This window comes from Amblyomma mixtum, chromosome 10 (genome assembly GCF_055824585.1).
Source record: "Amblyomma mixtum isolate Tamu chromosome 10, ASM5582458v1, whole genome shotgun sequence".
NCBI classification, from domain to species: Eukaryota; Metazoa; Arthropoda; class Arachnida; order Ixodida; family Ixodidae; genus Amblyomma; species Amblyomma mixtum.
In genome coordinates this window covers 19,401,332-19,428,749 of record NC_143021.1, presented here as the reverse complement: position 1 = coordinate 19,428,749, position 27,418 = coordinate 19,401,332, and the positions used below count along the sequence as shown (strand labels likewise).

At 49.9% G+C, this 27,418-nt stretch overlaps 1 protein-coding gene across 1 annotated transcript in view; it reads left to right on the top strand.

The window, feature by feature from the left end:
* The first annotated feature begins 6,617 nt into the window (after positions 1 to 6,617).
* LOC149325284 (uncharacterized) overlaps positions 6,618 to 27,418 on the top strand; it is a 39,079-nt gene continuing 18,278 nt past the window's right edge. Inside the window, exon 1 of the mRNA XM_089564221.1 lies at positions 6,618 to 6,804. Coding sequence (XP_089420347.1) covers positions 6,618 to 6,804 — 187 coding nt within the window. The remainder of the gene's footprint in view (positions 6,805 to 27,418) is intronic.

Here is a 27,418-nt window from a genome sequence, read left to right as displayed (position 1 = left end):
AGGCGTTCATTATGCTACTCCTTACTGTCAACTCCTACTATAATTTCGTCAATGTAATGTATATGCGGACGCCTGACAATCCCTCGAATATTTCCGTTAGTTGTTTCTGGGAAACTTCGCTCGCCGATAAAATCCCAACGGGAAGGCACAGGAACCGATAGCGCCCAAACGGTGTCGCAAAGGTCGCAAATGTAGTCGCGATGTAGCTTCGTCCAACAGAATCTGGTGCAAGCCTGCCTTTACTTCTAACCAGGAAAAAAAATCGCACCCGAAAGCTCTGCCTCAATCTCTTTCTTTGTTGGCACTGGATAGTGCTCGCGCTTGATGTTATTGTTGACTTCCTTAGGATCCATGCAGATGCGAAGCGTTCAATCTTTCTTACGCGCTATAACAATAGGACTTACCCGTTCTCTGGGTTCATCCACTCTCTTGATAAAGGAAGCTTTTTCCATGGGCTGCAGTTCTTTTCGAAGAGGCTCCCTGAGGGCCAAGGGTACCACAGTTCGTGCTGGGTGCACTACTGGGACAGCATCATCTCGCAGGACCATCCGTAACATCCCCGTGCCCTGGAACAAGTCTGGAAAAGCTTTCTCCGGTGCTGGCTCACTCCACTCCATCGAGTCCACAGATTGTGATACGAGACGAAATATCTGACATGTCTGCAGCCCCAGTATGGCCTGGCGACCTTTCTTGACTATGAAGAAGGTCACGGCGTGTTCCGCATCATTGAGGAAAAGAACCTCTTTATCCACGCCGACATGCTTGACGGCACTGCTATGGTATGCTTTCATAACTGCAGCATTTTTTTTGCAGGTTTGCAGTTTTTTTTTAAAACGGCGGTAAAGAGTCACAGCAATTATATTCGCTTGCGCAACTGTGGCCACCTTGAATCTGATTTCCCGGCCGCGTATTTTTCCATTCACCGTTGAATCTGCGCCGGCCTTGTCACTGATGCCAAAAACAGCGATATCTAAAATGTGAAACCCGTCCTCTGCCTTATCTTGTACATGATCCATCTGCCGGTTTTGGAGACGCTTGCAGCATGCTATAAAATGGCTTAGCTTCTTGCAAGCATAGCATATCTTTCATACACTGGACAATCAGTTTGTGCAGGGGCCTTGTTGCATTGCCGGCATAGAAATCTTTCCGGGTTACGCTTAGCCCTGTGGGCGTAGTCCACTTGCGGAGTGTCGCTCGACCAAGCAGCATTCTGCCGTGCTGGAACCTCGGCTGCTTTGCACACTTGCTCTGCCTTTAGTAAGGTTAGCTCCTTTTCTCGCAGCATTTTTTCCTCATCTTCGATGTGTTTGTGCAAAACACAACGTGATCTCTTATAATGGATTTTTCCAGCGTGCCAAAATTTCATAGTTTCGCCTGTTTCTTCAATTGCCGCAGACATTGCTCAAAAGGCTTTCCTTCCTCCTGCATGCGAAGGCGAGAAATGTGTCTCTCATACACCTCGTTTCCTTCGTCAACACAGTACGTCTCAAACTTCGGCAGCACTGTCTGGTAGTCTTCCTTGCTCTTACTGTCTGCGAAGGCGAAGTTCTTATAGACGTCGACAGCCTCTTCACCAGTGATGCTAAGGAGGACGGCTGTCTTGGCGGCTTCCGACCCGGGTGGTGTAGTGGGCGTAGCCGTGAAGAAAATCTCCAGTTTTTGCTTGAACACGTTTTCAGTTTCTTCGTAGGTTTCCGGAAAGCTACAGCGGCTCTGGAGGCTTGACGGCCTCCATTTCGGCCCTGCTTCGGCACTGCTGACATCATGCATCGTGCGTCTAGAAGAAACGGACCTTCATTGCAGCATGAGGCTGCGCCGACGAAAAAACTCCCGGCAGTTTATTGGAGTGCGAATTTTGTCCGATCGAAGGTCTCCTATGCCGATGGTGGCAGTCCTATCGGACAGGAAGGCTTTGGCGAAGCCGTGGATTCTGCGTCCGCAATCCAGGTCATCTAGGCCCGTAAGGATCGCTTCGTGGCTGACGTTATCGAATGCCTTCTTGATGTCCAGGGCCATTATGACATTTTCTCCCGTCCGAGGTATGTTTCGCAGGACCTCTTGTATTTGGAGGAGAACGTCCTGCGTCGAGAGCTTCGCTCTGGAGTCGAACATGGTATGTGGTACACAGTCGTTACCTTCCATGTAATTTTGGAGTCTTAAAGTTACAACCCGTTCGTAACACCCCAAGGGTCAGTTATCTGACTCCTACTCTTCAACATAACTATGATAGGCCTAGCTCGAAAACTAGAGAACATCGATGGCATCAGGCATGCAGTGCATGCTGACGATATAACAGTCTGGACAAACACGGGCTGTCTCGGAGAGAAGGAAGAAAGGCTACAGCAAGCGGCCTCTTGTGTAGAGCAATACCTCGCAGAAAGAGGACTCGCAAGCTCGACCGAGAAATCGGAACTGCTGAGAGTCTGGAGATGCAAGCAAAACCGGACCGTCCCAACCAACGAGGACCTAAAACTCAACGTCTACCTAGAAGGGACGCCCATACCCGAAAAGACAACAATAAGAATTTTGGGCATGTGGCATCAATCCAACCAGCGCAGTACTCACGCTTTTACCCTACCGAAAGCAGCAATGCTACAAGTCGCACGCATGATCACCCGCATCACAAACTGGCGACATGGCACGCGTGAAGAGGACACACTAAAACTAGTCAGAAGCCTAGTAGTTAGTCGAATCACGTACAGCCTACCCTACCAGTGCCTCAACAAAAACGAAATACAACAAGCGGATGCCGTGCAACGCAAAGCGTATAAGACAGCGCTCCGACTACCACGCAACACGTCTACAGAAAAACTCATGGTCCTGGGATTACATAACACCTTTGAGAAGCTACGACAGGCGCAGCTTGAGTCGCAAAAACTCAGGCTGTTGCAAACAACGAATGGAAGAGCGCTCCTGCTGAGGCTCGGATACCGCAAGCAGATGCGAGAAATGTCGAGGACGGCAACGATCCCCGACGAGCTTCGCAAGACCCTCAAGGTAGCTCCAATACCAAAAAACATGGATCCCAACCTCCATCGAGGCTGAAGAGAAGCGAGGGCCGAATTCATTGAGAAAACATACGCTCCTCAAGCCACGACCGTGTATACAGACGCGTCTTGGAGAGGAGGAGATACCAAAATGGCTGTAGCGGCGGTGGTCGATTCGTCTTTACGCGAAATGACCGGCGCGTCTCTCCGAGGCTGCACAGCTGCAGAGACCGAGGAAGTAGCCGTTGCTCTAGCGGTGGCGGAGGGCTATAGAACTGGGCGGTCACTAACAATACTCACGGACTCTCAAACAGCCTGCCGAAATTACATGAATGGCAGGATAGGTCGTCACGTGCTCCGTATACTCCTCACAGCGAGCGACAGAATTAAAAACCAGGAATAACAAAGCGACAAGATCCCACACAAAATTGTGTGGGTACCAGGGCACACGGGGGTGGCAGGGAACCAAGAGGCCGACAGGGTAGCTCGAGGATACATTACTTTCCGAGCGTCCGACGAGACCGCGGAACTCGCGCCAGCACCCAGGGAATACTCGGCCATACTACAAAACTATAGAGGCAGAAGAATGCGATATCCCCCCCCCCCCCCGCACAAATCTGTCAGCAGACAGGAAGCTGCCACTTGGAGACAATTACAGACAGGCTCTTTCCCAAACCTACATATACTAAACAAAATGCACCCTACGATATACACGGACAAATGTCCCTGGTGCGACGAAAAACCTACTCTATACCACATCACATGGGCCTGCCAAAACATACACGTGGTCCCCAAAATACAAAACCCGAGTGCGGAGCAGTGGGAGACTCTGCTGTCCAGCGACCGCTGTGAAGACCAACAAGGTCTGGTACAGCGAGCTCAACGGGTGGCAGTGGCCAGCGGAGCCCTGGACTGAGGGCAACCGACCACTGATTAGAGGCGGACGACTTCGACAGAGAAGGCTCCTGGGGGTAGAACCAAGACGTCTCTGAAGATGCCCCCAAACCACAGGAAAAACCATTAGTGTAAATAAAGTTTTCCCTTCCGGCAGTTTATTTCCATCGTTTCTATAGCTGGCGGACGAAAGGTGAGAAAGAGAAGGTTGGTTGGTTTTGGGGTTTAAGGTCCCAAAGCGACTAAGGCTATGAGAGACGCCGTAGTGGAGGGCTCCGGAAATTTCGACCACCTGGGGTTCTTTAACGTGCACTGACATCGCACAGTACACGGGCCTCTATAATTTCTCCTCCAAAGAAATTCTAGCCGCCGCGGCCGGGATCGAACCCGCGTCTTTCGGGACAGCAGCCGAGCACCATAACCGCTGAGCCACCGCGGCGGCTGAGAAAGAGAACGAGTAAAAGGAAAGTTAACGGCTGGAAAGAGAACGAGGAAAGACGAGGCATGACGTTTACCGTCGTGCTGATAAGTTGCAATATGATACATTAGTAACTGCCACGCGTGACCGTCTTAGTCGCACTAGCCGCGCTTCTATGCTAGACCACTTTCTAAAATCTGCCACAACCGTAAGCCCACAATATACAATTACAAGCACGGCGCCGCGTTGGTCATCGAGGGCGTGGATTTCTCTGGAATCTCAGGCGCCTGAACACTCTTCATTTTTCAATCATGTATGCATGATTGAAAGGGCGTATCTATTTTAAACATCTATTGTGAAAAAAAAATAAGAACTCAGAATTCAAACCTCAAGGTCGTGAAGTAGTGAAAACTATAACTGCCTAGCTGTCTCTTGCTATGCGTTCAGTTTCAGGCTATGCTACCCAGTCCGTTACGCTACCTGCGCCGGATATAACTGGTCAAACTTTAATGATCTCAAAGATCAGTGGGGTGGAATTAATTGCCCTCTTGCGGGGGGTGACCTTTCCCATCAAGTTAGCAAGCTCTGTTTGCGTGTTCTTGTCCGGCTCCCTGAGGAGCCTTAGCCAGGCCTCCCGGGAGGGAGCCGGTAGAAAGTCTTTTGGAGGTGGATTCTTCTTACAGCCCCATAGGATGTGTTCGTCTGTTGCTATGTTACCGCTATTTAAGCAGTTGGGTCGGCGAGTTTTGTGGAAATTTTAGACAGAAAAAGGGGGGTCTTGACTTCCCAGTTTGGGCTCTACGTAGGTTTCTGGCCTGTTGTCTCGTAAGGTCCGGGTGAGGTGCGGGGTAAAGTTTCCGCGCCTCATGGAGTTGATTGGTCATCTCCCGGTAAGCGAAAGTTTCGGGGATGTGGGACTCCGAGACACTCCCCGATCCCTCCCGGTTTGCTAGAGCTCGGGCATATCGGTTCGCCTTCTTGTTTCCCGTATTTCTCTCGAGTGCACGGACCCAAATAATTTCTATGGACTTATTCCTTGGCTGTGTTTGATTAGTTCTGCGGCTACAGAGCAAATTAGGCCGCAATCTTAGAGTCGCTAATTATTGTGCCTACGCTGTCGTCCCTGACAGCTAAATTAATCGCTACTGTTGCTGTTGCTGTTGCTACGGCAAAGAACCTGGGCTGGTCTTCGGTCGCTCGCACCATGGTGGGGAAGTATTTGTCTTCCTTTGCTCTGGCCACGTCGACAAGACTGCCGATGGGTAGCTACTGTATTCGTCTTCAATTCTGTGAGGATGGTTCGCTCTCCTAGATGCATGCCTTTCCATTGTCATGTTTTTGGGGATGGATAGGACTAGGATGTGCTGTCTCGTTGCAACTGGCAGCTTCTCCCTGCAGCTTAAAGTCTTACACCGGCTCTATTCCTAGCCTGTATAGTACCATACGACCTGCAGTGGAGGCTGAGAGCCTTAATATTTGTGCTTCCTTATGCGCCTTTATCATCTCTTTCAGCCCAGCTCCGGTAGCTTTTCAGTTTTTTTGGTGTATCTGGGCAGCCCTAGAACTGCTTTGTAGACAGTTCGAATGGTCGGATTTATCGATTCTACCTTTCTTACCCTGGGGCGAGTATGTAATGTACCTTACCCTGGGTAGAGAGTATGTTTCTTACCCTGGGTAGAGAGTATGTAATGGGGCTGATCATGAAGGCTTGCACTATGCGGCACGAATCTTGCTCCTTCATTCCCCTATGTTTATTATCTACTCTTGTGACCAGTCCTTGTACTTGTTTACTTGCGGACCGAATGGGCTTCAGGCCATCTTTACCTCGGCCTGCGCCGGAGCCATCCTGCAATACTCTCACCGCTGCTCAAGGGTGGCGCTGGCTACTAAGCGATTGCAGCGACTCCGAACGAATTCCCGTTGCCTATAAGAGGGAGAGACGCGCTATAAACTGTTGATTTGTTCAATTAGAAGACATTGCTTTTTTAGGAAAACTCTGGTTCCTCCGCTCAGTATTCTCACTGCACGTTCCCTGAGCAGTGGTCTTTCTCATGCCATTTCATACACCTCTTGTACCATCTTTCGCTCCCCGAATCCCTTCCCCATGCAGAGTAGCTAGTCAGCGGATTTAAACGCCGGCTAAATTCTCTGTTTTTCAATTAAAGACCTTCTCTTTCTCTCTCTCTTTACCTCTCTCTCGCAGTCATTCCCGTAGTGGAAGACGAAGACGAATGGAGAACAAGAAGCAGATGCTCTCGCGCCTGCGGCCACGCGCCAGCCCAGAAGAAGACAGCCATTAGCGGCGACGCCTCGCAGCCATGGCCCAGCGTCGCTCCTCACGGCCTCTCGAGGTCCCCCCTACGGAAGGCGGTTGTCCTGTTGCTGGCAGCGTGGAGGCACCCAGCTCGGCAGTAGCGTCCCAGCGGCGTCCTCTGCAGGCTACCGCCTCGGCCGAGTCGGCACCAGTTCAAAGGGACAGCCAGCCACTGCCTCGACGACCGACGGGTGAGTGCTGCTGATTTCTGCGGCGAAGATGGGTGCTGTGGACGTGACCCTGCTCGCAAGTTTGTACACGTGGTCAGTGGGGGCCACGCTGATCGAGGCTTCTTCCTGAAGGGTGGTAGGTGAAGTTTGCTGTTAGCTTCGTTTTGCGTCAGGGGTGTTTCGACACATCTGCTTTGCCCAGTTTTAGGCACCCAGCTGCCACGAACAAAGCTGGTGTCACTGGCTCTCTGTCAAAGCCTCCGTAACCAAAACTTCTGTTCGGGGCTCTTCCACGCTCGATGACACGCCGCTGGGGAAGGTTGAAAGCCTTGGGGAAACAGAGACATGGACGGCAGTGCGTCTACGATTGGGAGACATTTTGTAATAAGTGGCACACAAAAAAAAAGTTGGAGGGGACATTTAAGCGCTGCCTTAAGTGTATAACAACGGGTAATTATCATATATCCAGAAAGCCATTCTCTACTTTACCGTCATAGAGACCTGGGTGTACGCATACCCATCCTGGCGCAGCGCCGCAACGGTTAAGCGATGCACCACTACCCTGCGATGGCAGGTGCTCCCAGCGGTGGGCCCTGTGCGGCCCAGGTTGCTCTTCCTGAGCGACCAATCATTAATTTGATTGCCACCCACCACGGTAGACAGTTTGCCTGCTATCCGGCGGGCAGGTTGTGATTACGCCGCAAGGTCACGTGACCTGCCTCATAGGTCGCTGTCTTGGCAACACCTGCCAGGGTCATGGTCATGATTTTTCGCTCACAACGCCGACGCTGGATTTTCTGCGTTACGGAGCCTTTAACGTTATCGAGTTAAAATAATCCCAGACTGTGCTTCTACCTGCAAGGCTCAGAAGCGACAGTGGCAGCTCCGTCGCGCCTAGTTTTTATTTTCTGTGATACCGCAAGAAAACGTATCAACATAGGGATCAAGGGCCACTTCAGAGCTCACACACCAACGCCCACCTGTGGTGTTTGCACTCCTGTCTCTGCGACACAAAATTAATATGTTCCAACTAGCCCGATTTTCCTCTTTAATCAAAGGATTGTTGTTCGGGGGCTCGAACAGCGGTGCTAAAGAGTGGACAGAACTATGCCGGAAGGGCCAAGTGTATACGAGCGTCAAGAAGAGGTGTGTTTGGGGCGGGTTTCCAGATTAACGTGGTTGTTAAACGCGTTCACTTTTTTCACTTTTTGTTGTCAAGAAGCCCATCTACGGGCCTCTCTCTTACATGCGCTGAGGGATAGGTCAGTGAGTGGTTCTGTTACAATGGATGTCTAAGAGGCTTACGGTTAGCTTCAATTAAAATGCATAGTGCTTTTCACAGCAGAGGGAGCAGCACCTCAGTAGTCACTTAAATAGCTCTAACATTCAGCCATTAAATGAGTATTTCGGCCAGCGGTACCCCATCCAGAGCTACCATTAGATAGTTTTAGTATTGCGAACCTTGCGCAATTGCGTGCATAGGGGAATAGCGGGTCCAGAGTGCGCATGCGCAGAACCCTAACGGGGAAATAGCGTTAGCGTACGCACGCAATTTTCAGAAGTTAGCGCTGCGGCTTTTGCGCCCTTAGGGTGAAAACACGGCGGCGTCCTTCCAAGCGAGAGTCGCCCCCTTCAGCTGATTGAGCAGTCCTTGCGATTCCGGTCGGCATGTTTACCGGCAACTACTGGTGTTGCTGCTTTTCCCTATGACTTACCTTGCTCCGGCGATAAGGTTCAGCTGCAATTCAGCCCTTTTTTTGTGATACGCTGCCGATTCTGGAGCTCTCAAGCCTCACTGCTCAAGCTGCACTGCTACCGTCTGCAACCGCCCGAAACATAACACAGACGTCCGGAACGAAACAAAAATAGATTTGGAGCTTTGTCGCAGTGTTTTATGTACTTAAATGATGTAACACCAAAGTTTATATTAAATTTACAAGTTTTTTTAACATTAGACGTCATGTGATGGAAAATACTCTTGCTCGAACGGTTTGTAGTTAGCATTGCCTTGCCTAGATGGCCTCACTGTTTTACGTTTATTTAATTTTATTTCAATGTCCAGGTCATTTTGCAGGCCAAAATAAGCGCTGCTGTAATAATTGGCGTAAAAGGCCCTGAAATATTATACTTTGACAAGTTAGCGGCAGTAGCAACCATTTTAGAAAGACCTTTCGCCAAGTCAAGCAGATCGCGTTTAACGTTTTCAGAACGCTATACTAAAACGGTCCGTGAGGATAAGTTGCTTGCGGCACGCTAACGTAATTTCCCTTCTGTCCGTTATCACGCTAATGCTATACTAAAACTCTCTATAGACTAAAATTCACGTAGCCGAACCAGATCTGGAGCACTCTTCAAGGAATTCCTTTAAAGCCAGTCTGCAGCTTAAGGACGTTAAAACCCCACATGCCACAGCTACACAACAGCTGTCGTTGTCTTGGCCATCAGAAGGGCTATAGCAAAGCCGCCGCTTTCGCTCCTCGTGTTCGCGCAGGCGACGTCAGCATAGATTTTGGGACTAGCATTGCATACGTGAGTAAGTGCCTTCCAGTGTTCTTCATTCACGTTCTATTCAAGAATGTGAGGAACCTTAGTTCGGTGATGTTCAGGAAGCTGATAGACCCATTTGTTAAATTTTTCTCGAGTAAGTGGAAATTAAGGTTTGAAATTCATTTCAGCTGAGCACAGTTAAGTATCAAAAAAGGGGAAATGTAGGAGCCCCATTAACATACAGGAGTGGAGTCGGTAAGCAAACACACCCTAGTCAATTATATCATTGGTGGAATCAGTAAAAAGGAATGCAGCCAGGCAGGGCATGCAATGCTCAAAGCAGGCAAGCTATGGTTCCTTATGGTGATGAAATAGATAGCAAAACAAGCCATGTATAGCAGTGTCCGAAGTTAGCCTGACTAGATTATGAAATCTGCCAAGACAAGGTTCCCGCGGGTGCCGTAGGACGGTGTGTTATTTAGAGGGACATGCATGGAGACGCATTTTTCCTGCTTTTGACGTAGTTTGGCTGACAGTCATTCTCACAACGAAGGAATGAAAATCACTGCCATAAGCACGAATGAGTCAAAAATATGCACAGGCGCCGGCAGTAGGAATTCCTCAGCGGCCTTTTTCCTTCTAATCATCTCTTCAAGGTTCCAACCTCAAGAACGAATCCACTGACATCTTGTACTGTGCCATGTCAGTGCACGTTAAAGAACCCCAGGTGGTCGAAATTTCCGGAGCCCTTCACTACGGCGTCTCTCATAGCCTGAGTCGCTTTGGGACGTTAAACCCCATAAACCAAACCAAACCGAATCCATCAGAGTTTCTATTATAGGGTCGACGGTTGCACTTGTGGTTGTTGTGAGCTCGGGCTAGCTCCTGTCAGCGCTATCATAAGCTTCGCTTCATTCAACGGCCTCCTCCACCGACGCATGACTGCAATCTGGATAACTGCAGCTGCACTTCGGGCCTTCTAGGGCGTTTGCGGTAGTAACAGTGTAGTCAAAAAATTAATTATTCCCCAAGAATCGTCAAGGCGCTCGGCAACATGGTTTGCATGGGACTCATCCGCGGCGTAGTGTTGTGAGCAGAAGTGGCCTAGATCTGGCTCCGAATGTCATTCACGTTACAGGCTGCTACGAATAGGAGATAGCGATTCGGACTGTTCCTACCTTGATTGTAAGGCAACGGGCAAGCGACACTTACGGTCGTGGCCATTGTCGTCTGCGGTGCTGTAACTGCGCCGTCTTTTATGAGGCACTGTAAAATCCAGAAAAGGTGCAGCTGGTAGTCACGGCTGTAAGTCTTCCATATGTAACATTTATTTTCGATATATTGCATTTTTCTCTCAAAAAACCGTGCTTAAGACGCACGCTCCGGTGAGGCCCGAGCGCCGGGCAGTCTTGCCCAGCAGACATACTGTAAGAAAGCCGTCGCGGTAGCTCTGTGGTTGTAGTGCTCACTTGCTGACCCGAAAGGCGCGGGTCGCAGCCTGAGCCGCCGCAGTCGCATTTCGATGGAGGCGAAATTCTAGAGGCCCGTGTACTGTGCGATGTAGGCGCATGTTAAAGAACTGCAGGGGGCAGTATTTTATAAGTTGTCCATTTTACATTACCCACTTCGCATCCGTTTTGTCCTCCGCAGTTTGTCACTCGTATATACCCACGGCTTTCAAGCGCCTGCGGGAAGCGGATCACCCATTAGGAATGGTGGACTGGTGGCTTCCCCCGCGAGGGACCAATGACAAATTGAGCAAGCGACCGATGAAAAAGAACCAAACGGACGCGAAATGGACAATGAAAAATGGATAGCCGATAAAATACTGCCCCAGGTGGTCGAAATTGCCATGAGCCGTCCACCACGGCGCCCGTCATAGCGCGAATCCTAGCCAAATAGTATTCACGCATTGGGAAGCAAGCAGCGAAACCGCAATTGACTACTGTTGCCTCCAGCGGAGCATCCCAGCACCACCTGCAGTAACCTGTACCAGGATCAAGCCGAAACCGGTGCGTGTCAACCGACGCCATGCGACCGACCGAAGTTTGGCGCCTCTTTGAGAAACAAGTCCAAGCTCCATGCGCAGGTATGCCGCTTTCGCTAAACTGTGGGAATTGGCTGAACGGCGCAATAACTACACAGAAGCAAACAGAGACGAATGAACCAATAGCAACAGTGCTTTATATCTGGCCTCTGTGTTCCATATTGTTGTAGCCCTATATTTTTTATTTTCTGATCGATTTAACAACCAACTAGCCTTCGTATCCACGTTTTCGCGCAACAATCAGGAAACCTTTGCCAAACCCGCATGATACCGAGTGGCCCAGGTAAACATCGCGTTTGTCGTAATAGTGATTAGCTAAATAATGTTGTGCCTTCTTCCTGCGCGCTCATTTCGCACGGAGCAGTGGCGAAGGAAGGCTCTGCCTTTGCTGTCCAGGTGCGTGCGGTATGCGGTGCAGCAAAGCTGACCTTCAGAGCAGCGCATTTTTATCACAGCTCCGTGATGTCTCTTGCTATTTACTAAGGTGGTGCCTGCGTCTCCTCGCTAACAATGAAGTTATTTCTTTATTTAGATATCGTCGCCCATCCGTGACCGTCGCGAAAAGCTGCACTCAGGATGCAACCAAGCACTCATTTTTACGAGGGATTCAGTACTGCTTGCTATCGATGATTCTGACTTCGGTAATACTGATTGCGGCAACAACCCTGTTGCATATGGAGTGGTCCTGAAGGGGCGCTGTAATAAAGCCCTCTCGTCTACCTACGCCCCAGCCGACGCACACAACACCTGCTGTGTACTTTAACCCTCGTATTCGCTTTATTGGAACTGTGTCTCACCATAACACTACATGCTGCCGCAGAAACGCCCGCTCAAGGACGATATCTCGAAAATGAATATCGAAAATTATCGACAAATAGAAATAATTTTCATCCGCCGCCATTGGCTCAATTTACACAAAATGTTTAAAATACACTACAACATATTCCTCAATTATTACATCTAAAGTATTCCTGCAATCCTTAGATGATGGTACGACGGCGAAGGACTTGAAGATCGTGAAGGTGATTCCAGCCGAAAAATCCAGAAATAGGCACTCACCTCATAACTACCGCCATATTTCAACCACGAGCATCTCCTTTAAAATTACAGAACGCGTGCTATTCTTCGAAGTAGTAAATTTCTTAGAAGAACTCAGTTTTTCATCCTGCACAACATGGTTTTCACAAGTAATATCCATGCGAGACACACATTCTTTTATTCATTCATAGGTTACATGCAATTCTTGATCGTCGTTCCATATCAGACTGCATTTTCTTAGACTTCGCGAAGGCATTCGATAAATTTATTGCTACAATTCCGCATGATTGGGGTTGATTCTAACGTACTAAGGTGGCTTCACTACTTTCTAACAGAACGTCAGGAATTTGTAACAGCCAATAGCATTAACTCGTGTCTGCACCCCGTCCTTTGCGGCGTTTCGTAAGGGACCGCCTTCGGGAATTTTCTTAATTTTCTTTAATAACCTACCTGACCGTGTTGCCTCATCCACTCGCTTATATGTAGATGGCGGTGTTCTCTTCCGCGAAATAACAACCGACGCTGACGCCCATGCAATTCAACCTGCTAATAATGTTATCTCCTCTTGGTGCCAGGCATAGCAAAAGGCGCTCAACGCAAAGAAATTTGAAGTCATGGGCGTATCCTGAAAGACTAGCAATTTACCTCAACTCACCTCAACGGTATCGTTTTTTAACCTGTCATGATATGCAAATACCTGGGCATTCACATCACTTCTTTCCTATGCCGGAAAACTGTCGACTTCATCGTGTGCAAAGCTAACCGCGTGCTAGGATACTTAAAACGCAACTTTCATTCCGCCGATGCTGGCACTAAACTTCTCTTCTACTAAACACTTGTCCGTCCACAACTCGAGTATGCATCATCACTTTGGGACCCAGGTATTAATGATCTGACAAACCATATAGAGATAATTCAAAACAATCCCGCTCGTTTCATTTTCTCTGTCATCGCACTTCCAGCATATCTACAGTGAAATCTAACCTAATCGTCTTGCCTTTTACATCCCGTCGTAAGGTAGCACGGCTGTCTGTTTATAAGATTTTTAGAGTTCGCTCTGCTAGTCGCGTTTCGAACTTCCGAGTTATGCTGTTTCTAGAATCCAAGATAGTGGCCTCAGTGGCAATAACATATTATCCTAGTGGTTGCCATGGTAACCTGAGGTGGTTGCACAATGGAATGAAATAACAACAGGCGGTGATATTTTTCCCGCTAAAATGAGGATGGTTTCCTATTTGGCCAAACCGGGCTGTGGCGCCTCCGAATGGCGGGTTGTTACTGCCATCCTGACGCACGACCAGCCTGCATGTATTTTCGGGAGAATGTACATACATTTCTGGAAGTGATGAAATCACCATCATGTGTACCCGATTGGCTACCCAAGCTGAAAAATTTGAGGCTGTTTTTAAACCTGATAAGTCATGCCAGGGAGTTCTGGCAGGTTGCTGGTGTAAAGATTCTTGCGAAGGTCCCTGCAAGCCCGATGTTATATAGTGTTTTCGTAGTGTTGCCCGGTGTTGCACGGGCACCCGGTACATATACCCCTTTCTTGAAGGAGTCAAAGTGGGGCCACTTCGTCCCAACATTCGTGTAAAATTTATGGGCAAAACATTTGCTGCACAATGTTCCAGATCGTGTCGCACGATTCAGCCCTTAGTGGACCACAAACTTACTAGTTAAATTAAAGCCTACCTCATGGCAGGGATTCGAACCGGCGACCTATGTACCCCCAATTCCACGTCTCCACGAATCTTCATATGAAGATCGCCGCTACACTACTTGTCACAGTGTGTTCGAGACGGTGGCATACGATTTCGCGTTCCGTGCTGCATAAACTTACTCAGTCTGTCGCTCACGGCAGGGATTCGAACCAGCTACCTATGTTAGATATGTTAACACTCGATATTCGATCGCTGCTTTAGCGTTGGCTTATTTTTTACCACGATATATGATGTCATGAAATGCTGATTCCACCTTCACATGCGTACGCTTAGATCAAATTCACAAAGTTTGCACATTTACATGTAATACTAAAACATTCCCCGGTTTGTTCATTCACCGCACTTCAAAAGAGTCGCCTGCCTTCATCTCTTGCAATGATCAACCAAACTTCATTACTTCTGCCGGCCGTATACTACATTGCGTACTGCCAGTTATGTTGTGTCAGCAATGTTTATTACTCAATACGTGCAATCACTTCGTGTGTTTCATATATATTTTTGCCACTCTGTGCACTGTGACATGCGACCGAGCAAATACAAATTCCGTACTGGGGTACGAGCTACCAACCTGCTGTTATGTAATGCACGCTTAAGAGCAGTACCTGTATACTGTTCACATCCCGTTATTTGTTGCTTTTATTGTAAAATTTTTCCTGTATTTGTATATATCGCAGTATTTAACCAACTCCTCTCTGTAAACCTGCCCATTTGCGAACTCTCATACTTAAAAAATAAAAGTAAAATTCAGGGGGCACTTTGGCTATCTAAAGTGCTGCAAGGCGAAAGCGTTTCCTGGCGCAGTTTGTTTTTATTTACTTTTTATTTTCCATATTTTTTTCTTTCCTCCTTTTCTTATTTTTATCGTTTTTATTTTTATTTTCATATCATATTTATTTTTTATTTTTGTTAATTTTCTTATTTTTTCTTATATTTCCTCTTTTTGACTTTTATTCTATTTATGAACCCCATGCGTTCACTACATGCGCCTTCATTCACGCTCGAACCTTGAGCCTTCGTGACGGAGTGGTAGCGCCTCCGCTTCAAATGCAAAGGCCCTGGTTCGATTCCCACCCTCGGCGCAGTTTCTTTTTAAGCAGTGGCGCCGAAAGGCGGATAGATTTGCCGACACGGCTGCCGACGCGGCTGCTAACGACAGTAGGAGGCATTAAAGGCTTTCGCCTTAAAAATCATGGGGCAGTTTGGCTGTCTAAAGTGTGTAGAGGCGCAAACGTGTTCCGCACCACTTTGACTCTCTGTGTGGCACTTTTGACGTCACCACAGAATGACGTCACACATATTGCTAATTACTAAACGATGTCAAATTACTTATTAATGGTCAATTACTGGTCAATTACTCATTCCTAATTAATTGCTAACTAATGACACTAAAACTTCGCCTTTAGGAGTGGAACGCGATAGCGTGTTGTAGCGGAACAGGGAGTCCATGGAACCCCAACATCCCGTTCGGAGCGATGCCTTGCCCTTTGAACGCAACGCTTTTGGAGGAAAGGAAATGGTGCAGCAATTCTGTCATCTCGGTGGACACCCGAACCGCACCTTAGAGGAAGGGAGGAAGTGGGAGCGAAAAAAGAAAGAGGAAGAGGGGCCGTAGTGAAGAAATTAAAATTGTATTTGAGGAAAGGAAATTACGCAGTAGCTGTCTCACATATCTTGGGGAACACCCGCCATCCGTTTGTAGAGGATGTTGTTGTGTTGTTGTGACTGAGGGAAGGATGAAAAGGAAATTGCACGGGCCTGCCTACTGGCTAGAGCCAAGCCACCACCGCTGCCACGTGCAGATAGAGGAGAGCTAAAAGATCAGAGGAAAGAGAAAAGGTTAAGAAAAGACGCGCGTCGGAGCAACAACTGCGTCCGCCGGAGCGGACGCTGCTGAAAAAGATAAGCGGCCGAAGCCACGCTCGCCGAAGCGAGAGGATGGGGGAAGTGGGAGTGAAAGCAGAAAGAGGGGTCGTAGTGAAGAAAAGGAAAAATGTATTTGAGGAACGAAAATTCGCTGTGGTTTAGCTTGGTTAAGCCCGGTAATTGCGAAAGCAATATCCGTACCTACGCCATGGTACAGCTGGTAGTGTAGCTGGTGGTGGTGCTTGTGGTTAGACTTTTGGTTATGCATCGGTTATACAATTCAATCCAATCCAAACCAATCCAATCCAATCCCATCCAATCCAATCCAATCCATTCCATTCAAATCCAATTCAATGCAATGCAATCCACTCCAATCCAATCCAATCCAATGTAATCTACTCTAATCTAATGTAATCTAATCTAATCTCATCTCATCCAATCAAATCAAATCCAATCCAGTCCAGTCCAGTCCAATCCAATCCAGTCCAATCCAATGTAATGTAATCCTCATGTAATCCAATCTAATCCAACTAATGCAATCAAGGTCAAATGAAGGTCAATGGTCGTCACCGCCGTGGCACGATGGTGGTCACCCTGGAAAGTGCAAGTAGTATTGCTTTCGCAATAAAATTACGCAGTAACTGTCTTGCATATCTCGGTGGGCACCCGTCATCGTCAATTGGCCACCTTAGGGGCTGGCTATATTTAACGCCGTTTTTGAAGGGAACCGAATACGAAGACAGCCCATCCTGGAGCCTCAGAGGTTACAGCGTGCGGCAACTGAACTAAAGTGCGCTTGTTCAATCACGGGCCGCAGCGTACGGGGATTTTATTGCGCCGGAAATTCATTTTATCTGGATAAAAAAGTTTTTTTTAGGAAAAGACAACCTGCAGTAATATTAACGGTACTCTGCGGGCACCTCAAGGAAGGTGCAAGGAATGCAGGAGGAATGTGGGAGTGCAAAAAGAAAATGGAAGAGGGGCCTTAGCGGAGGATTCAGGAATGGGGATCTTCAAGGGCACTGACATCGCACAGCACATGCAGTTAGCTTATTTTGGTTTGTGGGTAAGGGGCACTCGTGGAAGCGTAGGATTTTAAGGCGAAAGCCTTTAACGGCTCATGCTCGCAGTGTCCGCCCGTGCTCGCAGTTAGGGATAACTGTGGCCTCTCCTCCGCGCAGCGACCCAACCTCCTCGTAATTTCCTTTCCTCGAATTCATTTTCTCCATTACGGCCACTCTTTCTGTTTCTTCTCTCGCTCCCACTTCCTCCCATCCTCTTCAAACGGATGACGGGAGTCCACCGAGGTATGCGAGACACTTAATGCATAATTTCCTTTCCTCAAATACAATTTTCATTTCCTTCACTACGGCCCTTCTTTGTATTTCTTCTTTCACTCCCACTTCCTCCCTTCCTGTACGGTGCGGTTCGGGTGTCCAGAACGGCGGTTGCTAGGCAATGGCTCATACGGCCGCATCAACAGTTCAACAGCTCAATTCAGGCGTCCACTGACCCAGGGAGCCAGTTTGCGCACTTCCTTTCTTTGGTTGGTTGGTTTATGGGGTTTAACGTCCCAGAGCGACTAAGGCTATGAGAGACGCCGTAGTGGAGGGCTCCGGAAATTTCGACCACCTGGGGTCCTTTAACGTGCACTGACATCGCACAGTACACGGGCCTCTAGAATTTCGCCTCCATAGAAATTCGACCACCGCGGCCGGGATCGAACCCGCGTCTTTCGGGTCAGCAGCCGAGTACCATAACCACTGAGCCACCGCGGCGGCACTTCCTTTCTTTAAAGTGATCGGAGTGTAAAACGCCAATGCCAACGCCAATGAACACAGTGAACGCCGAACGAGCAACGGGGACGGCGACGTCGCGAAACAAGCGCCAAATAGCTGCCCCCTAAACCACTTCAATCAAAAAAGCGACCGCAGTCGCCAAAGAAAATAAAAACCGTACATGCGGGAAGCCCGCCACACTACAAGCGGTGCGGGGAAGCTGCAGTGGGTTTACCGCAAGGTTTTCGCCAAGCACACTTTAGAATTTCCAATGTGTCTTCTGTAATTTTTGAAGCGCAAACTTCACTACGAGGGTTGGAGCCGAGCTTCGCGTGAGCCGGTGCACAGATTTGCCAGTTCTGTGCATGCGCGGAACCGAGTGACGCCACACGCGGCGTAGATGTCCGCAGCCGTCACCGCTGTAGTGCCGGAGCTCCCATTTCGCTGGCGGGCCTGTCTAAACAAGCGCTGCGCGCTCGCCGACGCTCAAAGCAGGCCCAGACTTTCTCGGACAAGTCGCGACATGCAGCGTGACTCACCCCGACGCCGCGGCGCCGACACGGACCCTTCCTCCTCTCCGTCGGTGCGAACTCCTCCGCCGCTCGACCCTTCCTCCTCTCCGTCGGTGCGAACTCCTCCGCCGCTCGCCGGCTCTCGACCATTGGTCTAATTTGAATGGTGGCCAGTGATTGGAGGATTTGAACGGCTGGCTGCCGTAACCGTTACCAGCGGCTATAAAAGCGGAGCCGCGCTGAACCCGAGCAGCAGGAGTATCTGTTCTCGCTTCGGCGAGCGCGGCTTCGGCCGCTTCTTTTTGAGCAGCGTCTGCTCCGGCGGACGCAGTTGTTGCTGCGACGCGCGTCTTTTCTTTCCTTTTTTTTTCTTTCCTCTGATCTTTTAACTCTCCTCTATCTGCACGTGGCAGCGGTGGTGGCTTGGCTCGAGCCAGTAGCAGGCCCGTGCAATTTCCTCTTCATCCTTCTCTCAGTCACAACAACAACAACCCGAGCAGCAGACGGGCAACAGAAGAGCCATCACGCCGGAGCTACGCTCGCCGCCGGGGCCGCCCTTCGTCTTTGTGCTGCCCGTGGTGCTCTTGGCCCTTGTATCATGTAAAAGCCCTTGTACATACTGTACATAAACGTCCTTTTACTCACCGTCGCTTCGACCGTTCCTTGGCTCGGACTCCCAGTCCCAACAGTGGTGGCAGCGGTGGGATGCCTCAGTCCCAACAGTGGATGGCAGCTGCGGGATCGACCGGCGTCAGCTACCTCGGCGCGGTGAGTGCCTGATGTTTTCCCCTCAATTCGCCAGACTGCTCTAGCACACGTGATTGTAGTCTAGAGTAGGGCTCTGTGTGTTGCACTGGAGAGAGCTTTGCAGTTTCGAGCCAAGTCGGAGCGCTTTGAAACGAAAGCTAGTGCAGAGGGAGTAAACGAGGCGTTGTTGGAAAGAATTACTTGCGCGTGTCATACTAGTAGCGCTATAGTAGTGAACGGCAAGGGAATTCTAAGAAAAGGGCAAACTGCAAGAGGCTATTGTGCGCGATGGAGAACTTCAAAGTGAAGGAACTCATCGAAATTTGTGAAGAGTTGGGCATTGATTTGGGCCCCGCAAAACGAAAGCATGCGATTCTTGAGATCATGCGCGAGGAGAATGTAACGGCTGAGGAAGCCAATGAGGCCTGGGATGAGATCAAAGAACGGAGGCAGCTTGAGATAAAACGGCGTGCTCGCGTCAGGAAACTGAGGGGCCTCGAGCTTGAAGCGCATGAGATCGATTTCGAGAGATATAAAACATTGTCCGCTCTGCATGAGACTAACGGTCAGCAGCTGAGAGACAGGCCGCAGCCCTTCGTGATCGCCGAAGATATGGCGAAATATTTGGCGGAGTTCGAGCGCGTCTGCGAGAGAAAGCGCGTTGAGCGGAATGGTTGGGCACAGAAGTTGGTATCCCTGCTTTCCAGCGAAGCGTATGACGATGTCAAGCGCCTGTTGGACGACGGCTTGGCAGACTACGATGAGCTGAAAAGCTTCTTACTGGCGAGATATAACGTGTCACCGCTAGACCTTCGCCAAAGGTACCTGCGAGAGAATAGCACCCCATCGTGTAACGATTTTCCGTACCAGTTTAAAGCCGACATTTTAGAGTGGCTCGAAAATGCTGAAGGGTCGGAAGATCGTGACGCAGAGGTAGAGTGCGTAGCTGTAGAGCAGAGCTGCCAATGCGGCACAGAGGAACGTAGTCCGTACTTGGCAGATGTAACTTCTGCGGTAACAGTGGGAATTGCCCCGCATTCGCCAACCGAGAAAGCCTCTATACCACTGGATAACGTAGTCACAGCATCGGACGATGCAGTTCCAGAGGTCTCGCCCATTGAAATTGTGGCGGAGTTACCGGAAAGCGAATCTCCTAGCGTGTCGGAAGCAGGAGAAGTTACCGAACAGGGCAGAGAGGACGTCCGTCTGGACATTAATGAAAGCGCCAGTGCCAACGCTAGCGAAGTAAACGAGGATGACACACCGCGTTGTGCATCGCATTCAACAGAAATGCAGAAACCTGAGACTTCCGATCAACGGATGCGGACGCATATAGAGTTTGCGGACGCTGAGTTGTGCGTTAGTGTCTCTGGCGAGGAATGCAAAACGAGTCCCGTGCTTTCGCACTGCTCTGAGCTTTGCGACATTCCAGAAAGCAGCTGCAGTAGCGGGAACACCGCGACTGAGTGCACAGCCGACCCTCAACCGAAATTGGCTGAAACGCGTCAGGAGCAGGACGAGAGCTGCGTGTCAGCAGTAATGTCAGTAGAAAACACTGGTTCGTCTGCGCCTGAAGAAACTAAGGTGCTGGACGACAGTGGATAACAGAACGTTCCAGACGACATAGGGGCGGTAGACGTCAGCCCGTCCGAGAAAGATGAGGACGAATGCGCACTCAGAGACGCTGACAAGGAAGAACGCAGTTTGGAGGAGGCTAGTAAAGGCGCCAAAGACAGGCCTGATCTAGGTAGCACATGTGAATCGGCTGACAATCAGAGCGGTATTGTCCGACAGCAGGAACCTAGGCTACGGAAGCAGCATGTGCTTTCGAAGAACCAGCTAGCGAAACAGTATTGCCATCGAAAAATGATAGGAAAGCACGAGAAAGAAAGCTGCAACCGGAAGGAAAGTAACAGCCAGTTCCGAAAAGTGAGCTATCACCACAAGGTGACCGACAAACAGTGCTGCCGCCGAAAGGACAGTAAAGGCAAGCTCGAGAGAGAGAGCTGTCACCGAAAGACGATGAAAGGCAGGCAAAAGAAAGAGTGGTGCCGCCGAAAGATGAAAGGAATGCATACGAAAGACGGTCGCCGCCGAAAGGAGAGAAAGGGCAAACGCGCGAAAACGGGTTTCCACCATCGGAAGCGCCAGCGTCGCCGGCAAAATGACTTCAGTAAAGTCAGTCACGTTGTCAGCCCTGAAACTAACGTCAGAACCAGAGCTAAAGAAATGTGCGAGGCATTCCTATCGCGCAAAGCGAAGCGCATAAGTGTGTCGGGGCACATAGGTCTGGGCAGTAGAATAAACTGCAGAAAGAAATCGTGCAAACATTCGCGCGGAAAAGTGCACCAAGGCACCAAACCGAGATTCAAGAGAGCGCTGCCCGGGAGGCGAAAAATTAAGGAGCGGGACAAGTGTGAATCTTGCCGCCAGCACAGAGAGAGCGAGACGCGCAAAGGCACGTGCTCTCATGCGGGCTCTTGCTTTCCGCTGCAGTCACGAGACAAACCGCGCTCCCACAGAAAGCGGCACGCGCGCACAGGGAAAACGCGAGGACGGCTCAAAAAGCGAAAGACTGTACGAGGCCGCAGTGACAGGGGCAAGAAAATTTGCAAGAAACCGTCTAAGCGCCCGGCCAAGCACAGTTATCGCGATAGAAAGCCGCGATTCGAGATGACGCCACTTAGTAGGCGTAAAATCAAAAGGCCGTGTAGATGTGAACCTGACATCGAGCGGAGAGGCAAAAGGGTGCGCGAGAAAGTCAAGACTCGTGGAAAGCCTGACCTGCCACCACGAACAGAGAGAAAGAAATAACGGTCCAACCGGAAGCGTTGCGCACTGTAAATTGAACACCGCGACTGTCGTGCGAAGCGCAAAGAACGGGAAAAGTCGTCAGTAAGAGAAAACCAATCATCCTCGTACTGTACCGCCCGTAGAAACTGGAAAGACAAGTACAGAGAGAACGAAAAGCGCGTCTACCGCGAAAGAGGCAGAGACATTAGCTTCCACGGTAGTAGAGAGAGAGAGAAAAGCGCAGCTACAGCGAAAGAGGCAGAGTCATTAGCTTCCGCGGTTGCGGGTGTCGTTTAACCGAGTTGAACGCTGGCGTGGACGCACTAAGCCGTGTGTTCTAAGCAAGGCTGCCTTCGCCTCCTCGTGACCTACATTTTGTCTCTTCGCGAACAGCTGTCAAGTTCGCTCGCAGATCGGGGAAAAAATTGATATCCTCATTTGTGGCCTCAGCTGAGTGTTGTTCTGGCCGAGTGATCTCAAGAGAGCCAATTTATTTTGCATTCCTTTCATTCCGAGTGTTTCATGTGTTTGACACTTTGTTTGAGTTAATTACTTTCGAGTCTTGTATCCCACATGTGTCTCTTGTAGAAGAGGGAACAAAAAGGGGACAGAAATATAGCCAGCAGAGTTTTTTGTGACATTGAAGTCTGGTGTTTTGACGGGTGACGGAGGGCACTTGCTCGTGTTGGGTGTTGCCTGTTGTCGGTCGGTTCTTGGCAACCTGCAGAACGATCAACGACCGATGCTGAGAAGCAAGCTCTTCCGAAGGACCGAGCGAAGCTGATCCAGTCACCTGGGCGACAAAGCTGCGTAGCAGTGATCCTGTCCTGACGAGCGGGGCCTGTTCACGGAAAGGGGCCTGGAGCTACCTGCGGCTGAACACCGGACGACAACTTGGAGGAGCCTGGCGTACGAGCGCGCCCCGCATCCGAGCCACGCGGAAGTAGCTCGTCTTCGTGGCGCATTGTCTGGCGGCGGTGGTGCTGTAGTGCCGGAGCTCCCATTTCGCTGGCGGGCCTGTCTAAACAAGCGCTGCGCGCTCGCCGACGCTCAAAGCAGGCCCAGACTTTCTCGGACAAGTCGCGACATGCAGCGTGACTCACCCCGACGCCGCGGCGCCGACACGGACCCTTCCTCCTCTCCGTCGGTGCGAACTCCTCCGCCGCTCGCCGGCTCTCGACCATTGGTCTAATTTGAATGGTGGCCAGTGATTGGAGGATTTGAACGGCTGGCTGCCGTAACCGTTACCAGCGGCTATAAAAGCGGAGCCGCGCTGAACCCGAGCAGCAGACGGGCAACAGAAGAGCCATCACGCCGGAGCTACGCTCGCCGCCGGGGCCGCCCTTCGTCTTTGTGCTGCCCGTGGTGCTCTTGGCCCTTGTATCATGTAAAAGCCCTTGTACATACTGTACATAAACGTCCTTTTACTCACCGTCGCCTCGACCGTTTCCTGGCTCGGACACAAAATCCCAACAGTGGTGGCAGAAGTGGGATGCCAAAACCCAACACCGCCGACCCCGTCGTCTGACCTTTCGCTGCAGCCGCGCTCTGTGCGCGTGTGCGCCACGCTACCGCTGCGCGCGCTACTCCTCCTCGCCACCGTTTGACCTTTCGATGCGGCCGTGCGCTACTGGGCTATAAGTGCGCGTGTCAGAGAATAGGCGCTCGCACTCGTCATGGAAGGAGAATCACGCAGACGTGTCTGCAAACAAATCTACCGATACAGAAGTGCTAGCTTGGGAGTTGGCCGAAAAGCAGCGAAGAAATGAAAAGCGCAAAGCTAAACCTATAGCCGAAACGCCACAAAACCGGCTGGAACGCCTCTCAAACCAAGCGTAACTGAAGCTTTTCTCTTGTATATCCATGCTTAACCAGAGCTGAGCCACTGCCAAATTTTTGTTGTTGTTGTTGATGTTGCGACTGAGATATGGATGAAACTTTGAGTGCACGGTCCTGCCGGCTGGCTCGAGCCGAGACGCCACCGCTGCCAACTTGCAAAGAGAGTAGAGTTAAAAGATAAGGGGAAAGAGTGAAAGACGAAACGCGCTTCGCAACAACCGCGTCCGCCTAGGAGGAGGAGCAAAACTTTAATTCTCTATTTACAGTGAGAGGTCGATGGGGCGACCTGGAAGGGCCCGCCCCTTACAAACACTAGGAGGTATCCCTATAGTCCTGGATCCCTGTAGCTTCCGCAGCGGCCTGGGCTCTAGTTACCAATGCCTGTTCGTCTTGGAGTTCCGAGCAGCCGCGCAGGGCAGCTTCCCAGTCCTCTCGAGTGGGGTGGAGGTGGGGTGGGCAGGTAGGATTGAAAGGGCATGCCCACACCATGTGGTAGGTGTCCGAAAACTCCTCCTCACAGTGCGGGCACGCGCCCGAGAAAGAAGTATTGAATTTCTTCTTTCATTCCTACCTTCCTCCATTCCCTTACGGCGCGGTTCAGGTGCCCGACGCGCCGAGATATGTGAGACAGATACTGCGCCATTTCCTTTCCTCAAAAACAAATTTACCAATCAATTTACCAAGTGCATAAGTACTGCAGGGCACAGTGCAGTATTGGTATAGAGGCGGAGAAGCCAGCGCTCCTCCCCCCTGGTGAGGCCTTTACTGGGAGGGGGATAGAGGCTATGAAAGGTTTGACAAAGAGAGGTGGCCTCTCTAAAATTGGTGCTCGGATTGAAATTAAATTCCGGATCTGGCTGCGGATGAGGCGATGCCCGGTGAGTAAGCGCGCGGGCGGCAGCGTAGGCTGCCTCATTCCCCGCAAGACCCGCATGAGCCGGAGCCCACACGATGCTACGATGGGTCGGAAACCCTGTGTACTCGCATGCGTGGAGGATTTTGAAAACACGGTCTGGAATATACCCTTACTCAAAATTGCGGCAGGCGCCCCTGAAGTCCGTGATAATGACTCGGGACTCTGGGTCTGCGGCGGCCAGTGCAATGGCGATCTCTTCCGCAAATGTAATGTTTGCGGCACGGAAAGTAAGGCCCTGAGCTGTAATGTTTTGGTGAATGACGGCCGCCGTGTACCAACCCCCATGGCGTGGGCCGGCCGCATCCATGTAGAAGACACCTGGCTTATGGCCATATTGTTGAGAAGTATCCTCCGCTCGCAAGAGAAGGCGACCATCATGGATATCTGTACTGATGTTGCTCGGAAGGCGTCGCACCTGGAGAGTAAAGCGGCAGGCTTGAGGGATGTGCGCCCATTCTTCAGTCTGCGTTGCGTAGGATATGTGTAAGCAGGTCAAAAGGCGGCTCCCCGCAGGTCTTTTGCTCTTACGCAAGTATTGTTTATTAACATGAGCTTCTCGTAACTCCCCAAAGGTGTTGGTCATCCCCAGACCGACAAGACGCTTGTTGCACGTCGTTATGGGGAGGTCGAGCGCTCTCATAAATCTTGCGCAGTACTTCTAAGGCGTTCTCATCGCATTTGCGTAGGTGGAGGTAGGGAGCTGAATATAAAATCGGGCTTATTACGAATCCATTGGCCAGCCGCAGGGCATCTTTGCATCGTAATCTCCCCACCCCCTTTTTTATTGGATACCCGGCAGAGCATCCGACCAACCTGGTCCCCCACCTTACGTAGCTTGTTTAGTGTAGTGTCGATGTTGCGCTTATGATGAATGAAAAGCCCCAGTACCCGGATCTCCTCGTGTTCAGGTATCGGTCCGCTAAGTAGGGAAAGGGCAATTTTGGTTGTGCACTTTGAGTTGGGGCGTATGTGCACAAATTCAGATTTGCTCGGGGAGCATTCAAGACCACAGCGACGAGCGTATTCGTCCACAATAGCTGCCGCTTGTTGCAGGTTGGTCTCAATGTCTCCAACCGATTTTTGTGTTGCCCAGAGGCTGATGTCGTCCGCATACAAAGCGTACTGCACACCGGCGACCTCTGCCAACTGGGTAGGGAGGTTCATCATGGACAGAAGAAATAGTAATGGTGGGAGGAACGCTCCCTGTGGGCTCCCTTGTGTGCGAAGTTGATATGGGCCATGTTCTGTGTCTTGATCGAAGACGCTGGCTGAAACTACTTTCTTTTTCACTTATCTGCTTCCCGCTTTGTCAGCGTTAGTGACGTGTCACTTACGCACGTGCAATAAAGTAAGTGGATAGTTTGCGCCGTGCCTATGTGGTTTTTGTGTACGGTGTTGCTAGTAACCATGAGCATAGCGTACTAATGAAGTTTTAGCATAAAACCCACCTAGCTCAATTTGTAGTTTTGCTTGCTGTGGGATGTCAGGAAATTTTTTAAAAGATCCACAGGTGGTGTAAATTCCCCCCAGGTCCTTCAATACCGCGTCCCTCATAGCACTTGAGTCGCTTTGGGCGTTCAATCCCATACACCAAATACCATACCAAGGCAGCGACCGAGGCGCTGTTCGCCTAAGAGTGTTTACAGTGAGCGCATGAGGGATGCACCACACAAAAGAATATGAAGGAAAAGAGAAATGCTGGAAGAAAGGATTAAAGGACTTTCACTCAATTCGAAAAGGGTTTGAACGTAAACTGTTAAGGTTGTCAGACTGTCACAGGTCGTGGGGGTCAAAAGTTTGGGTCATATGATTCATTACTATTAGAGTGAGTCAGTCATGCGACGCTCCTGTGTGATGACGGCATTTCATGTAACCAACGGCCAAGAGATACCAGAGGGTCCTGGTGTGTGTACGACTGCGAACTCTGCACAAAAGCTGGTCGCTTCGAGCCATTCAGTGAGCTTTTTCTAAGAAAGGCATAGATAGGTCACTATCTGTAAATGTCACTAGGCCTATTTTTCTGCGGTACGACCGTCTGACAGTTCACATGTCTTCTCGGCGCTTGGAATTAGCGGCAGACCAACAGAGAAACGCACGCGTCTCCAGAGCAGCAGCCAAAGAGGAGTGTTTTGACGCATCCTTACGTTTTATAGTCTTGTTGCGCTTCGTTATGCGCATTTGCAAAGCGAAAATGCGTTTTTCCACAGCGAAAATGCCACCAGCGTCATCAGCCTAACTTCATTGCAGGACAAAGGCCTCTTCCATTGAGCTCCATTAATCAGAGCTCTTTGATATCACGGGATGCGAAACTTTGCAAGCGTTCATATATCAAAAAATGTTTGTTCAAAGTGGGCAAAATTCGGATGTTTACGGACTGCCATGCCGCTCGTTGTCAATAACGAAAAGTATTCAAGTTTCAAGCTTCGAGATTGTTGATAAACGCTGACCGCCTACCTCCAAAATCAGGAATACAGATGCATTAACTAAAATTCATAGATATTACTGCCCATCAGATGAATTAAAAGTAAAAAGAAAACCCAAAACAAACTCTGTGCAGATGGAATTGGCAACGTATGGCAACAGCTTTTAATTAGCCGCTTCCAGATGGTCGCCAGCAGTCTCACCAGAGATTGGGAACTGCAGATCAGGAAGGAATCGTCCTCTGATAAGTCAAGGCATTCAATGATGACAAAGCTGATGATAACCTACTCTCTGAAGCTAGATCAGCCTGTATTAGAACGCAAAGCTACAAAAAGAAATTTAACCAAGATGACACATGTGTAGTGTATAGTAAATCTTAACACAATTACACATCACATACTCGAATCTGGGAGTATCACTCCATATGTCCATGCAGGCACAGTCACGCACCCTGAAGGCCTAGTGTTTAAAGA